A 16,592-nucleotide genomic window follows, 5' to 3' on the forward strand; every position below is an offset into this window, starting at 1 on the left:
GATCCTTGGAAGCCTTGGTGCATAAACTGGTTCCTTCTCCACCGCCGCCAGTCACCGCCTTTAACTGACGCAGTATCACTGCCGATCCTCCATCACCGGATGACGACCGACTCCGTTCTCTCTCTCTCTCTTGAGATGCCATATCTCGAACGGAGTCTCTGGGGTCACACTTCTTCATATTCGTTCTTCATCACACCCTCTTCCTCTTGCAATCCAGGCGGCTTGAACGACTTCAATCAGCAGCGACTTGGTTCTAAAATGCGTAGCCCAAATGCCTACCAACCAAATGTTTGTGAAAATTCCTGAATTATAATGGCATGTGTTTTGGTTCAAATTTTGATGGAGAGCCATCTTTTGCTTGAACGATTCACTATTTTCATTGTGTAGACTTTATTTGATAATGTTTTTTCGGGAACCTTGCCATGATTGAACTTTGATCTCGCTTAAATTAATCTCAAGTTCGATGGAACTGGAATCTTTACATGCTGACCGTGAGCTCCCTAGCCTAACTTTATGTTGATTCATCCTTGATTCTTTGCTATTTCAGTCAAGTAACCATATAAGCCAAGGGAGAATTCAGCGCCTATAACGTGCTTAGCGAAAATTTTGACTCAGTAGCGTGCCGGATCATCAATTGTTGCTCATAGCATGTCCTTTTGATTACTGTTGTATTTCTTGCTGGCTGAGTAACTTATGTGAACTTATGAGTTCTGCATTTGACCGAATGAATTTTGAATGGTTGTAAGGGAGATCTCTTGATTTTGTTTGGACGTGAGTTGGTCAATCTATGTTGTTCGACTTGTAGAAAGAGAAGGGGACAGACATGAACATCAGAACTAAACAGAAAGATAGTGAGTGTGCTAATGTGATGAGTGTGTTCTTATGAATGAACGAACGAAGGAGATGAGTGGAAATGAGTTAAGGAAATTCAGCAGAGACAGACACTAGTACTAGGGGGAGTTTTATAGAAAAGAAAAGGGTGACAAAATGGAAACGTTGAAAGAATTTTGTAGAAGCTGTGACATTTACGTGTGTCCTGAAGGTGATGGACCAAGAAGGGGACCGAATAAATAAATAAATAGATAACGACAACGACAAAAAAAATCAAAAATAAGAAAAAATTAGAATAATGTTAGAAAATATGTCTTGATTAGATGTTAAATCTTGGTATGAGATTTGGCTTAGTGTCATTTAGTTGATATTCATATGGTTTCGGGAATTTCATGGTCTTCTAGTTTGGATTAATTTCGGTAGCTTATGGGGTTGTTGTCCCGAGCCTAATTAATAAGGCCAAGTAATATTTTTCTGCCCAACTTGAATTGAGTAGCCCTTCCGCATTCTATCTTTTACTCGGTCTTTTACTACTTTTTAAGACAAATTAGTTGTGATTTCTTTGTATCACTTCTATGTCATGATTTGATTGTTTTATTTAAATGTTTAGGTTACATTTTAGGATAATAATAAACACCAAAAGAACATTGCATTGACACTTAGCGAGTAGAACCTTAGCAATCATAATTTGGTAAACTGATTATGTGGACACTTTAGTTGACAAATAATCAAGTTTAAGTAACATAAGGTCATTAGTTGAATAACTAGTATAATCAAGTTCTTGAATCTAGATCTTTGATTGCTAGGAAGTGAAATATACTCTCGTATCTTACTTGGCTCTTAGTTGATCCCAATAGGTTAGTGGTGAACCTCTTGTTGTATAGAATTTTCGTAGGATTAATCAAATGAAATGAATTTCCCAACATCGCACAAGGTAAGGATTTGGGAGAACCGGCATCTATTAAGTACCATTTGTACTTAATTTGACATTACCTATAAACCTATCTTCCCTTATCATGTCGGGAGGGTTGTCACAATACTTATGAAACATAAATTGTTTAATTTACCTCCATGAGATATGACATGTTACCTATCTTATATAATGGTGTCTCGCAGTTCTCGATTAACTAAATTGAATCAATTAATCGAGCAAATTTCAATTCTAAATAGTGTAAAATTGATTACCCTTTTTGTTATTTTCGTAATTATATGAGATTCTCCTGCCCTAAGATTGAGATCCGCGATTTAATTGAGGTGGCTATCCTTCGATTTGTGCTCTTTATCAACAAGTTCTTGAACATATATAATCAAATGATTTCTTTGGAGAAAAATGCAGGGTACGCTTTATATCAGTCCGTCCCCTTCCTCACCCTCAAGCAAACGACATGCTAAGGTTGACGATTTAGGCAAATGCAAAACAATTGCACTTATATTACATATCTACTCATGTTAGTTTTGAAGCATCATTATTTTCATTAAAACAAGTGAAATAATCAAGTCACCGGTTTGGTTGAAGATGTTTTCTCGTCCCATTCATTTAATAACAAATTTAAAATCTGAAGCCTAATAACAAAGCTACAAAAATCACAGTACAAAGTCAAAGATCCATAGCTTTAAAAATAGAGAATATAAAGTCATAATGGTATACAAGAGCTTTTCTTTTTTTAATCATAGTAGAGAAAATTTCAAAAATCCTCTCCGACTTTTTATTTATATCACATATGCTTTCAGTTTTTGACATTTGCCGCATGATCATCTTCAGACTACAATCCATAATTAAAAGATCAAACTACCCCTCTGCTATGGAAATATATTTTATGTGCTACTTATTGAGATTGATGTAGTATAGGTGGTCAATCCATGTTGCTCGTGCAATATTTGCTACTTAAATGTTGCCAATACTCAATTTTCAATTGGCTTGTAACATCATGTGTCATTATCATATGATACAACTATCACACTCCTCTACGAAATCATTTCTCTTTCTTTCTTTGTCTCTCAACCATACTTTCCAATCAACATCACCATCCATGTCCTCGATGGGCGCTGCCACTGCCTCAACCAACACCACCGACACCCATGACAATAGAGGCATCAAGCTCGAAGCCGCAACTACGCTTGACCATATCTAGTGGGTGACTGGCCGGAGCTCATTGTGCAAGTTCAAGTTCAAGTTCAAGTGGAGAGGGAGAGAGATATTTTTATGGGTGTTTGATAAGCGCGTGCCAAAACTAACGATTCATTTGGGTAGAAAATAGTACATTGTCACCGAGTGTAGACGGGACCACTCTATCTTTGCTTATGTCATCCCCAAAGTCAAGGTAATTCCGTTTGGGAAAACTGAACCTAAATCAAATGAACCATCGCTAAGTTTGGATATATTTTTTGGGAGGTGAAGAAAATGAAGAGGTTGAAAATATAGGCGAAGGAAAATGAGGTGGAAAAAATAGTCAGTTGGAAAGGTCCGAAAAACGAAGGTGAATAAATTAAGAGATCGACTATGTTTTGTTTGAAAGGAGTGGGAAAGTGAAGGTGCAAAAAAAGACGTAGATGTGAAAAAAAGACGTTATTGTTCATTAAAAGAAAATTTGAAAAAAAAATGGAAATATCACATTAAAAAAAATAAAAAGGTTGTGTGGAAAATATGACCAAGTTATCAACAATTCCCCTCAGACCAAAAAAAAAAAAAAAAATTGGCAGTAGGAGTGTATTTTTGGTCTAGTCCAAACTTTCGAGTCTGTAATTTCCAAGCTCAGAAACAAGAAAAAAAAAAAAACCCCAACCCAAAATGGATTATTTAGCCCGTCCATTATTATTTTGGTCTTTTGGGGTTAGGGCTGAGCTAGGGTTGAAAGGTAGCCAACTTAAAAAAAAAAAAAAATGCTAGAAATTTGTTCACCTGTGTAGTATCTTTTATTTTGAAACTTGTTAATAATTTTCACTATTTTCAATAGTGCAATAAATTAATTTTTTCACCTGGAAAATTTCATTTTTCTCATTTATGATTAAATAAATTAGTGAATTACTACAAATATAAATCAATAAAACATGAAAATAGAAAAATCGTGCGTGCAAGGTCATTTTGGGCTACATAGCACGAAGCCGGAAAACCTGGCCTACTTGAAATATATTTAATAAAGGTCGACAATCCGTTCTGGTCTAATTGGGTTAAAAATTTTCATGCTGATTCGGGCTAGGACAATTTTTAAGACTTTCATAATTTTATTTTCGTCCCAATAAAAAATGGACCTTCATTTTCCCTGCTTCTCTCAAAGCGGTGAAACTCTGCCAATTCTTTCCGCATACCCTTCTTTCCTCATCTTATCCACATCCCCAAGCACAGGCCACGGGTTGAAGCGAATGGATTCCTTCATTTTCAGTAAATTGAACCGAATTTAGATTTTGATAGTGTTTAATCACTTTTTATCTTTTTAAATTCAAGGGGCTAGTGACATGTTAACTCAAAATTTATTGATTAACTCTTATCTCCTAACGGATATAAGCAAGTACCGATGGTAGAGATGGAACTGGGACAAGTTTGGAATAGGTTTGCGACCAGGACACTCATCCCAAACTCGTCCCAAACACATTATGGATTTCTTAGACCAACATCACTAAAATAACCCTACACCCATTGGGTACATCCGATAATACTTATATGTAAATAAAATTATCACACTAGATATATAACAAGCCACTTCAAATTTGCAAACAAGACCACTTATTCAAACTTTGTGCATTACGGATCTTCAACTAGACAATCTTCAAAATCGCAACACTAATTCGAAAAATATTTAAGATCAATCATGATAAAAATCTAAAATCTACCAATCCTAGAATAAGAAATCATGCTTGAAATAGTGTTTGTTGTTTTTTTTTTTTTTAATAGTGTTTGTTGTTGAAAATGTTCAATTATAAGTAATTTTGAACATATAATATACTAGACAATGCACATGTATATGCCCAGTTTTGACTTGAAAGTTGTGTAGGTGAGAATATCTACTTCCCAATCATACCATGGCTGAGCAATGAATAGTAGGGTATCACGAGATATAAATTGATTTAACACAGGTAGTGATAGTCATCATGTATTAACGTGACTAATTAAGACGATTAAGTAAATGAGCGAAGAACAAATTGACGCCAAATAGAGAACCTCTCCGCTCAGGGATAGGGAAAGCAAGATCAGGCACACCCAAATAAGTCCAAATGCATTTACGGCAAAACTGGAGGTATTAAAACCCGAATCAAATCATACAATGTAAGCTCAAAACACACAAAACGTCGGCTATAATGCAAACAGATGTGATAAGGTCAGTGAATCGAGTAGGAGGATGCTCTCAGGCAAGCGAAATAACATGAACCAATCAAAAGCAAATCCAAACTATCATAGGGAACTCTCAGCCTGGCATCGACATATCGGTACGTGTGCATATAATGAGCATATCAGTAATACTGATGCAATGCATTAAACAATTCGGTTCAGTCACATATATGCCATTTACACAGAGAACTATGACACTTCCCTATAAACACGTTGACAAGAATCAAAAGACGCCAAAATGAAATCAAGCAAATTCAGAAACTCCAAGTTTCGCAATAGAATGGACATGATCAGTATGGGGCTTCGGCAAATTTTACAGAACATGGGAGTCAATTCAAACACAACTCAACTGGATAAGTTCAGAAATAAGCATACAAGTATAGGAATCACTTTGGTTTCATATGAATTCAGCGAAAAACACATTGGGATCGATTCAATTTTATACATGAGGTTCTCGGCCAGCATTACATAATCGAACACATATGGATCTAGCTCACTTTCTTCAAAATAGGCCTATATGACCAAATTCGATCGACAGTTTAGTAGTGAAGGAAATTCTCCGTTCAGGCATTTTCATCAAAGATGTGATATTCAGCAGAGGAGCTTAGATGCAAAAGTAAAGCAACGATTCACATCCTGATTACCACAAAGGCAGCGCAGGAAGTTCAGATAATTAATAGAGCCTCAATGGCAGCCGATTTTCACACAGGCTGGAGCTAGAGCCCTGGGCCTCTGCTTCATATCCAAATTAAGAAGAAAACAGAGCCGAGACTGATTACCAGGAAATGGAAAGTTTGAGGAAATGCAGATGCTACGCGAGCATGCTGGACGGAAACTCCATGGTTATAACAAAGTCGTATCCAGCCAATGACGAGAATATGGTAACGACCTGTAAAATTCATATCTACTTACGATAACAAAAAGAGAATGGGGATGAAAGTCACTGAATTCTGGTCATTCTTGGTCGAGGTCATTGGGCCAATCTTCTCAACGTACTTCTCTCTACATCATCTCATCTTCAAATTGGCTTTTGATCTTAATGGGTCGTACTTGTTCCCAATGTTGTCATGGGAAAAGCTTCTTCAGACCATCCGAATTCAACTTCAGAGAGAAAAAGAAAAAAAAAACAAAAACAAAAGGAACACAATAAGCCCAACAATAAAGACTTGATCTGACTTCCTTACAGACACAATATAGGGGCGTTCACATCATACTCACCGGACTTTCATCAGGTCGGGCTCAGTGTAACCAGCTCAAAAATACCTAGCATGGGCAGGATCAGTAAACACTGAATCTCCATTGTCATGACATCTACAATAACTGTTACGGTTGGGCAACCGCTCGCAATGTTCAATTGTGGAACATTCTAAACGCAAATTTGAGGTGTCGGCCAAACTCTCCAACGAGCAGCAATCGTGAATCCACAACTTCTGTAAAGATTCCAAGTGATTTAGACCTTCCACGCTTCTTAGCTTTGGACATTCTCCTACCCTAAGCTTCCTTAGCTTTCTCAATTTCGATAGGTTTGACATCCTTTCCATGGAACTGCAATCCACAATCGATAGGAAGCAAAGGGATCCCAGTTCTTCAAGGCCCCAGATCTCGACTAACAAGGAGCATCTGAACAGATTTACCTCTTCCAGAATCTTCATGTGCGATAGACGAAGTGCTCTTGAGGAGAACTCGCACGTACGCATCTCTAAATGCCTCAATCTTTTCGTTTGCCATAGAAACGATTCCCTTTGCTCTTTTTGTAATTGCATCATCTCTACTTGATCCGAAAAAAGAAGCACTCGACCTTTTCCTCCTCAGGGAAAACTGATATCGAACAACTTTGTAATCGCAAGGTTGACAAGTTGCTCAAAAGGGAACAATCCGTCTGTGATGTAATTGACATATTTCCAACTTCAAACTCTCTTAAACTAGAAGTCTGTGATGTAATTGACAGATTTCCAACTTCAAACTCTCTTAAACTAGAAGACAGGAGCTGGGGCCAGAATCGCCGGGTTTTGCCAAATGCTAGTTCTTCCACCTCATGTAAGGGTACGATGCTAGAGTGATAAGCAGAGTCCCCCTCCGGCATATATGTCCTGTTTCCAAAGAACTTGAGAGTATCAAAGGCCCACCTTAGACATCTCAAACTTGGGGGAAGCTGCGGCAACTCATTAAGCTTATAACATGATTCTAGATTAAGTGTTTGGAGATTAGAGAGGTAATACACAGTGATGGGTATTCTAGATATACGTGTGAATGACAAGTCTAAGATCCTTAAACGAGACAACCTCCCAATTTCTTCAGGGATTTCGCCGGTCAAGTGGTGACATCCACTAGCTTCTAACTCTTCGAGCTTCTCCACCAGCCCAATCGCTCTTGGTAATTTTGTTATCCCAATTATGTGGCTCATCCTAAGTACTGTCAATTGCTTTAGATAGCCGATTGAATCAGGTAGGTGTCCCAAACTTGTTGATGACAAATCCAACTCAACTAATGATTGTAATTGCCCAACCGAGTCTGGAAGTTGCTTTATCTTTGAACACTTAGATAAATTCAACCGCCTAAGTTTCACCAGCCCTCCAATTGAGTCTGGTAGCATGCGGATCCTACTATGTGATACATCAAGGGTCAACAATGACTTCAAATTACCAATTGTCTCCGGAAGTTTGAATGCATACGACGAACAAGGCATGAGAATCTCCGTCAAAGCATCTAGACATCCTATTTCGTAAGGCAACCCTTCAAGAGCGTGACATCCATTCAAGTTTAAAGCAGTGAGAAGCTTTAATTTTCCAATGGAAGGGTCAATTTCAATTAAATTGCAACAACCTTCAAGAATCAATCTCTCCAAGGACACCAACATAGATAAATCAGGCGTTCTCATTAAGTCGTTGCAATTGCTGAGATCTAGTACTTTTAGTTTACTTGCCACCTACAAAAAATATATATTAAGAAATGCTTTGTAGGAAAAAAAAATGAGAAAGACAAGAAAAGATACTTGTATACAAGGAGTGAGACTCATATCATACTCTGATTTGGTTCCAGCCAATCCATTTCTCTGATACATAGCTGTGTGAAAGGTCAAGAATGATTAAATTGACCAGATGAAAGTTTGTTGCCACAAACTCGAAAGGGCACCATCGCCAAGAAAGCCATCTTAAATTGGAGAGAAGATTATTGAAGTCTCCAACAAGGAACATCTCATTCCCATCCAAGAACCTCAGGTGTCGTAAATTAGCAACTTCACTAGGCGTTATGATGACTCCACGAGATCCTAGTGACAATGCTTCTATCTTCTTGCTTCCCTATCGATGGAAACACCAAGAAGTCATGTGTGAAGGTTAAAAGCAAACAATTTCAAGCGCTAATAGGGATGGATTTTTCCTTGTTCAAGAATAGGCTACAACAATTCACAGGAAAATAAGTTGTCATTCCCTTTCAATACCTTTTTCTGCTCCAAAATGCTCAAGGCTTCCTGATGATTCCACACTCGGCTACGCTTGTGAGGTTCTTTGAAATTCTCTTCACGAACGATTGCCCTTCCGAGGTCCCGCACTTGATCATGCATCCAAATGGTATTGTCATCTTTGATTTTTATCAAGGACATGAGACAGAGGATTTCAATGGCATTGTACGGGTGGTATTCACAGTCCTCCCACATGTAGCAAGGGTAGGTTTTATCCTCATTAACAAAAAAACAAGTTATATCCAAAAATACTTGCCTTTGTACATCATCTAACCTTTCATAAGTTATCATCAATGTTTTTTGGACTTCTATAAAAGGAGCTTTTTCTAGCTTCTTCAAAGTGTCTACCCAAAATTCTTTGGATCTACCGGAAAGGGATGAACCAGTGACTTCAAGAGCTAAAGGAAGCTTTCCCAGAGTGGAGACAACTTTTCTGAAAGGGAGACATAATCATTGGGTGGAGAGTCTCTCCTGAAGGCATGCCTACTGAAAAGCTTAAGAGCATGGTGAAATTCCATTTCATGTACTTCATAAGTCAAAACATTTGCACACTTTATAGGACTTTCACTTGTCGCTTCTCCGTCAATCATTAGGACACTTTTGTATCTAGTAGTAATGATAATCCGACTACCAGAACCAAACCAATTTCCTTTTTCTGCCAAATTTTTCAATTGCTTGTTTTCATCCATGTCCTCAAGAACAATGAGAACTTTTTTATTATGAAGTACCCTCTTAATCATATCGATTCCATGATCCACTTCACTAATTTGGTCAACATAACAACGATCGAGGAACTTGGATAACAATTGTTTTTGCAAATGAACCAAGCCATGTCTTTCTGATGATTCTCGAACATCCGAAAGGAAATTGCAGCCTTGGAACCGAGAAGACAATCGGTTGAAGATGACTTTGGTTAGTGTTGTTTTGCCAACGCCTCCCATTCCATGGATCGCGAGAAATTTCACACCATCATATTCCACATCCAACATCTTAATTATAGCTTCTACACGATCATCAACTCCAACTAGGTGCTCAGTCACATTTTTATATCTGACATTCAGCTTAACCAAAACAGCTTCAATTACCAATTGGATCAAATCTACTTGGCTGCCATGACATAACAACCGTGTTAAGGACAACTTTTATGTTGTAAAAAGCTACTCCTCAAGTGACTCAATTGCCCTCACATGTTGAGGAAATTAGCGAGAAAAAAAAATAGATGCTAAAAATTTCTGATTTTTTCAATCTCTCTCCACTCCCCAACTTCAGTCACCATCACCGTTGGCCCCTACCACCATCATGCCATTGTTCACATCACTTGCATCCCTACACCGTCACCATTGCATCCCAGAGTCCTTGACTAACACACCCGATTGACCCACCATCTTAGTCTTATCTCAATCCTCCACACCACACAGGTCACGGCCTTGCGATCGCCAAGATGGCGTCCAGCTTTAGGAGACACCAGATTTGGGGTCCCCAAGGCTAGCAATGCCGGATATAGGCAAGGTGATGTCAGACCCAACATGGATCTGACTTGCCAGTGAGTGAAGGATAGAAAGGATGGGAGCTTGGATAGTTGCGGCAGGTTCTGGATGTCTAGTGTCAGGCTGGCGATAAAGAAATGGCAATGATTGATGGATGAGTTGCAATGGTGGCTGGCTGGCGGCTTGGTGAAGCTGCTCAAGATGTTACTGTTTGTGGCTACTATGTCAGAGATAGAAAGTGAGAGGAGAAAGAGAATTAGAATGAGTAGGGTGTGCCACCACCGCATCGGTGCCAACCGCTATTGGCTACTACCTATGAGAATTCCATTCTCAACGATATGAATAAACTATATTTTTCACCAACAATACCGCAATCGAATTGAATAGGGAGGAAAAGAAAATCTACGTAACAATTGAAAAGTTTAAGACATTTACCTTTCATCTTTCTTCAGGTTCCATCCTTTTATCTTGCCCACTGCAATGAGAGCCTTTTGCCATGACTCTGCTTCAATGCACAACGTCTTCTGGCGCTTTGAAAGAGTTTGTTTATACAAGTTTGTTTTCAGCTTGACATCAGCAGGTTCCACATCCAAGAAAATAGGTAGAATCTCCTTGGTCCCATTTGATTTCGAGGTGCACTCGACCATGTACGCAAGCTCTCGGAGGCACCAACAACTTGAAGCATAATTTGCGGAGAATATGGGAATATAAATCTTGGAGTTCTCAATTGCTTGTAGAAGTTCAGCACCAATTTCTTCACCGACATGGAGGGATTCACTATCCCTAAAGACAAGGATTCCAGCACCAACCATCCCACGGTAAAGAAAATCAGTAAATCCATGACGGGTATCCGCTCCTTGAAAATTTAGAAAAACCTCGTATGTAGATCCAGATGATAGCTGTGAATTTGTGCCTTTCTCCATGGAAGGATCTCTAAACACCAGATATCTCAGGAAAGTTTGCTTTGGGTGTGCTTAAATCCAAGTGAGGGCTGTCAATATGATGAGCGCTCAGTCTCTGGCGTCATGGAGGGGGAAGAATCTCCGAATATCCCTTGAGTAAATATAGTCAATGCCTTGAGTCATGCGAGAAGTTTCCGAGAAGTTTCCTAAAAGTTTCCATGAATCATTCATGAATCAATCAATGGGTTGAAGTTTCTGGGTCCCATTCGTTGAAAAAAAAAATTAAAATCTGAAACCTAGCAACAAACGAAAGTGACAGCACAAATTATTGATAGATTCATGGCTTCAGAAACTCACTTGTCTAGCTCTTGTAGAGTTCCTTTTATGAATGAATGAAAGCACTACTTCATCCAAAAAAATAAAAATAAAAATAGAGTTTATAAAGTGAAACCAAAAGATAGAGCAGAAAAATGGTTTTTGAGTTTTCCTTTACTTTAATCATATTAGAGAAAATTTCAAAAATACTCTCATCTCTATCATATATGCTTCTCTGCTTTTGATAATTGTAGGATATTCATCTTTAGAGAAAAATCCTCAACTAAAAGATCAAACTATCCCTTTTACTATGGAAATGTATTTTATGTGAAATTGCCAAATACAATATGCATGTCATTTTAATTGGCGCTTAAATATTGAGAATACTCAATATTAATTGATTTATTATATCACATTTTACTATCCCATCATGCAATTATTACTTAAATTTTTTTTCTTCTTTACCATAATATTTCTCTCTCTCCCAACATATAGCCGATCAACGTCACCATCTTCGTCCCTGAATCACACCGCCACTCCCCCAATTGATCCCATCACAACCTCTACAAGTTAGCCTCCACCTTTGTCATGGCTTAGCTTGAAAATAGAGGCGTTGATCTCAAAGCAGCAACACTACTCAAACAGATCTATCTTCGAGCTTGAGCTATTCTGCATGCACCTAGCTTGAAAATAGAGGCGTCGATCTCAAAGCTGAACACTACTCAAATGATGGAGCTTGAATTTTGCTCAATCCCACGATGGGCTGTCATTGATGCTGAAGAGAGAGAGAGAGAGAGAGAGAGAGAGAGAGAGAGAGGCGAGCACAGACGTTCGTCACTCGGAAGAGCAACGGTGCGGCGACTTATAAGGGCGGCCATCAAAGCTCGCTTGAAGCATCGGCCAACACATGGGTGGCTGGCTGGGCTTCTAGCCAATTTTCGGTCTGGGCCAAGCTTTTAGGCCTGGAATTTCCAAGCCCGAAGAAAAGCCTGAACCGGGATGGACTACCTAGCCCGTCCATTTTAATTTCGGGCTTTTGGGATTCGGGTCGGGCTCGCCCAAAAGATAGTAAACTTTTTAAAAATTTGCAAATATTTTGCTCCCTTTAATAAGTGTCTTCTCCTTTTCAAATTTGCAAATAATTTTCATTCTTTTAATAGTACAATAAATTAATTTTTTAACTTGTAGAATTTCTTCTTCTTTTTTTTAACTAGGATTACAAATATTAATGAACACTATAAGGATAATAAATAAAATACGAAAAAAAAAATTGGACAAATCAATCCATTTCGAACTACACAATGTGAGGCCTCAAAGCCCAACCCCTTCTGAAATATACATAATAAAGCTTGTATCCATCTTGTTCTATTTGGGATAAAGGTTTTCAAGCCAAGACAAACTTATTTACTTTCAAACAAAGCAACGTCGATTTTATTTTACTTGAGCCACATGAGTGTCATGTCGTTTTAACATCGTTTGCTTTTCTTCATGTAGATATATTTTTAATGGTGCTTGTGAAAAAGAATGAATATGTCAGATAAGTACAAGTTGGAGATTTATTATATCACAAAAAAAAGAATAAATATACCACAATAAGTGTAATTTAGGCATTTTGATAGCTTTTACCCTTTTTATTTTCAATCTTGCCAATTGAACTTAAAAATCTCTTGATTAACTCTCTTGGAACAAATATAAATGGTGGGGATAAAGGTAGGGCTAGTTAGGGACGACCATCTTTGTCTCAAACTTGTCAAAAATCCATCTCATTAAAATAACCTCATCCCACCGACAAAAAAATAAAAATAAATAACCTCATCCCCATAAGTACCCTAATATGCCATTGTACTATTTTCATAAATAAATTTCTTGCATGGGTATATAATAAGCTACCTGACCCGAACTGAAGCATTCATGAGCTGTGCTTGGTACGGCCCGACAGGAGACCCGACCCGTATACGGCCCAAACCGGAATCGCGGTTCGGGTCGGGATTCGGGTCTCTTTTATCTTTTCTTCTTCTTCTTCTTCCTTCGCTCCTGCTGCTGCTGCTTTGATTTGCTTTATTCAGTGTTTTTCTACCAAAATACACGAAAAACTCACCTTCGAAGCCGGAAGCTCCCGAAGCCAAACTGAACCAAGCAAGATCAACATCCAGTTGAGAGTCGAGACCCAACAAATGGAAAACGATTTTCTTCCGAATAGATTTATCGTGGCCGAAGAAGCAGAAGCAGAAGCAGAAGAAGGTATGCCAGGGCTCACTCGTGCGCGCCGCTTCCAGCTTCCGTCCTCCAATTCTACGGATCCCATGGCCTCCTCTTGTAAATCAGCCATCGCCACCATCTCATTCCCATCTCCCTCTTTCCAAACCCCAATGTCAACCCATGAAGCAAAAAAAAAGAAAAAAAATCATTCGCCGTCTTCGGCCGACGATTGCGACAGCAACGGCATCGTTCGGAATCGAGAACCGGCGGACGCCGGACGGCGAGAGGACTGGTTCAGTGGAGGAGGAGTGGGCGGTGGCCGTAGCGACAAGAGAGGGTGCTCAGTGCTCCTACAGATTTGAAGAAGCGTCGACTAGGATGGAGAGAGGACAGGACGGGGGTTATCGTGGAGACGGAGGACATAGGTGGAATTTTAGAGATTTCTCTGGGCGGGTCTATTGCGTTTCGATTCGGTTCGGGTTTAACCGTAATGATACCCGAACTTTTTTGACTTTTACCGGAAACAGAACGATGCCCAATCTTAAAACGCCCTTTTTTTTTTTTTTCTGTTCCAAACCTAATCTATTGTCACTAATCTATTTTCGAAATAAAAAATTTGACTGACGTGATCAAGTGGATTTTTATTTTTTCTTCTATTCTATGTAACAAAATAACAGAAAAATTTAGGAACAGAAATGTTACGTAACAAGCCTAAGTAGACCTAAAACCTGTACTATCACCCAAAACCCACTTACATTCTGTAAAAGATAAAGTGTTTGAGATTGTTTACACCCTCAAAAATCACTTTCTATATATCTTTTTTTGCCTTTTGTTCAAGCTCTCATGGTTTCTTTGCACAACCCTAATGACCAGAGAAAATCCATCCCCCCTCAAGACTACTAATTTTGTTCAAGTACCCTACCACATTGTGATAACAAAAACTTCCCATAAAAGTCCAATTAAATTTTGAAACTTTAAAAAATGCAATCAAATTCTAAAATTTGTCCAATTTGCACAATCAAGTACTTTTGTCCAATTTATCTAACAAAAAGTGTCAACATATTAATTTTAGATATTTTTTGGCACCACAATGAGACGACAAGTAGAGGGTTCTAAGGGGACACTACACCACTGCCCTGCTTTTGCCAGCAATGGTCATCGGCCCTCATTAGGGACTCAACAATGACCATCGACTCTCTCTTAGCTAGACCTAGGTGAGGGCTCCTAGGCCCTAGCGTAGTGATGGATGAAGGCTACGCAGTGGTGGGCAAGGGCAAGGGCTTGTCAGATGTTTGTGTGGCTTCTACCCTCATAGGGGGTGGTGCCACAACTCGTTACGCAATGGTTATGTTCCTCACAAAGCTCCACCTTGAGCTCCAATTTCTTCAAATCAGGGTAGTTGTCACAATTCTACTCGCAAAAAATTATAAAAATGAACAAAGTTGATGGAACATTTTCGAATGGCAAGAAATAGAGACCATGAATCTTATAAGAGTGAGGATTTACCAAGAAATTACAAAAGGAAAAATCAAACAGAGACCACTGAAAATTGTTAAGAGTAGGGATTTTCCAAGGAAAATTAGGGAAATATTAGAAATTGATGAAGGGGAAACACAGATGGTGAGCTCGTCTCCTTCCTCGATGAAGTCGCCATGCCACCTAACACTCATAGTTGCATGGGATATAAAAGTTAAGAAAATCATTGGATCACTTTAAAGATTAAGTACAAACGCTAACTTGTCTTATAATGTTTCATTCCTTCCTTTTGTTTCCCTTATTGTTATGAAGTCTAGCTAATTTTAGTACTCAAAGAAATTTGAGAGAGTATTCATGCCTATCTAAGGGGGGCAAAGTCCCTATCAGGCAACTAAGGAGATATCCTGAGGCTTACAATAAGTTGGGTTCCTTCTCCTGATAAGCTAATTTTTTGGGATGAGTTCTTCCACTCATTGTAATGCATTAACATGTTATTAGAGCTACTCCTTGGGCGCCACCTTCTGGCACTTTATCCTTGAGTTTGCGTTCCCTTGTCAATAACCTAACACGTCGGCCTAGAGGAATTTCTGTGAGCTCACAAATTCCTTGAAGAAGGGGAGAATGAGTTCCACATCAGGCAACTAAATAGATATTTTGGACTCATAATGGATTGGGTTTCCTCTCTTGGTAAGTTAATTTTTTGGGATGAAATCTTCCACCCATTGTAACATATCATGTGCTCCTCCTGTGGCACTCATTTTGCATGTGTGATTACAAGCATAATAAAGATACGACATGGCATACCCTAAGGCCCTCATTTTACACATAAGTCTTAAATTATTCGCTTAGTACATTCACTTAATTATAAGATAGAAAAGTAATCTTATTTTGTATAAAGTTTAAAGGTTGTAATATATTCCAATATTTGATATTTTGAACTGAGTGAATTGATAAGATATAGACGTTTGTATGTAACTTATCATGGTAATAGTTAGATATATAATTCCTATTACTTCTTTTGGTCTTCATAATTCTTGCCACTTTAATATACATCAATACTAAAAAAAATAACTGGTTATTTATTTATAACTTGAGTTATTACATTATTATATTTATTTATTTCATGCGTTCTAAATCCTTTTCACTCATTTTTTTTTTTGGTAGAATCTTAAGAATAAAAATATTGCACAATTTATTTATCCATAAAATATGCGCAATTAATTCAACCTATTTTCAGCGTTTGAAATCAAATTGTTTCAAAAATATTGTATACAATTCAACCAACTCCACTTGATTGAGATTAAGAATAAAAACAAAACCTAGATTTATATCAAGATACACTTAATTTGAAATTAAATATTTGAAGGAGTCAATAAGGATAAAGTTCTTGAGTTTTAGCTTATTAGTTTGTTGTATCACCCCCATTTTCTTTCATTTCACAATAAAAATAAAATTAAAAAATAATAGATAAAGAGAAACGATCTTGAATATTAACTCAGGACATTAGAAAAAGATTGAAACAAAACCATGTAAAGAAGACACGCAAAATAAGCAAATCCACCTACTCTAAAATAATATAAATTCGAATAACGAGATAA

At 38.0% G+C, this 16,592-nt stretch overlaps 1 protein-coding gene across 4 annotated transcripts; it reads right to left on the reverse strand.

Annotated features, from left to right (window-relative positions):
• Positions 1-5,533: 5,533 nt before the first annotated feature.
• Positions 5,534-13,719, reverse strand: LOC104429998 (disease resistance protein RPV1-like). Of its 4 annotated transcripts, none has more exons than XM_039305108.1 (6): positions 13,210-13,719; positions 10,538-11,210; positions 8,595-9,722; positions 8,179-8,454; positions 6,374-8,081; positions 5,534-6,256 (listed from the first exon to the last, which is right to left on the reverse strand). In XM_039305108.1, the coding sequence occupies exons 3-5, from the start codon at positions 8,904-8,906 to the stop codon at positions 6,924-6,926; spliced, it is 1,746 nt and encodes a 581-aa protein (XP_039161042.1). In that variant the 5' UTR covers positions 8,907-9,722; positions 10,538-11,210; positions 13,210-13,719; the 3' UTR covers positions 5,534-6,256; positions 6,374-6,923. The 4 variants fall into 3 exon arrangements, with proteins under 4 accessions (XP_039161042.1, XP_039161050.1, XP_039161044.1 ...); XM_039305110.1 differs by having other exon boundaries at positions 8,595-10,309; XM_039305114.1 differs by lacking the exon at positions 13,210-13,719 and having other exon boundaries at positions 10,538-11,820.
• Between the last annotated feature and the right edge of the window lie 2,873 nt (positions 13,720-16,592).

This window comes from Eucalyptus grandis, chromosome 2 (assembly GCF_016545825.1).
Source record: "Eucalyptus grandis isolate ANBG69807.140 chromosome 2, ASM1654582v1, whole genome shotgun sequence".
NCBI classification, from domain to species: domain Eukaryota; kingdom Viridiplantae; phylum Streptophyta; class Magnoliopsida; order Myrtales; family Myrtaceae; genus Eucalyptus; species Eucalyptus grandis.

Excerpts from the sequence above, each read along its gene's own strand:
- LOC104429998 (XM_039305108.1), bottom strand. The coding sequence starts at position 8,906 with ATGATAACTTATGAAAGGTTAGATGATGTACAAAGGCAAGTATTTTTG. Across the intron at positions 8,455-8,594 it reads GCATTTTGGAGCAGAAAAAG|GGAAGCAAGAAGATAGAAGC; the intron begins GTATTGAAAGGG and ends TTCCATCGATAG. Across the intron at positions 8,082-8,178 it reads TTGGCTGGAACCAAATCAGA|GTGGCAAGTAAACTAAAAGT; the intron begins GTATGATATGAG and ends TATTTTTTGTAG.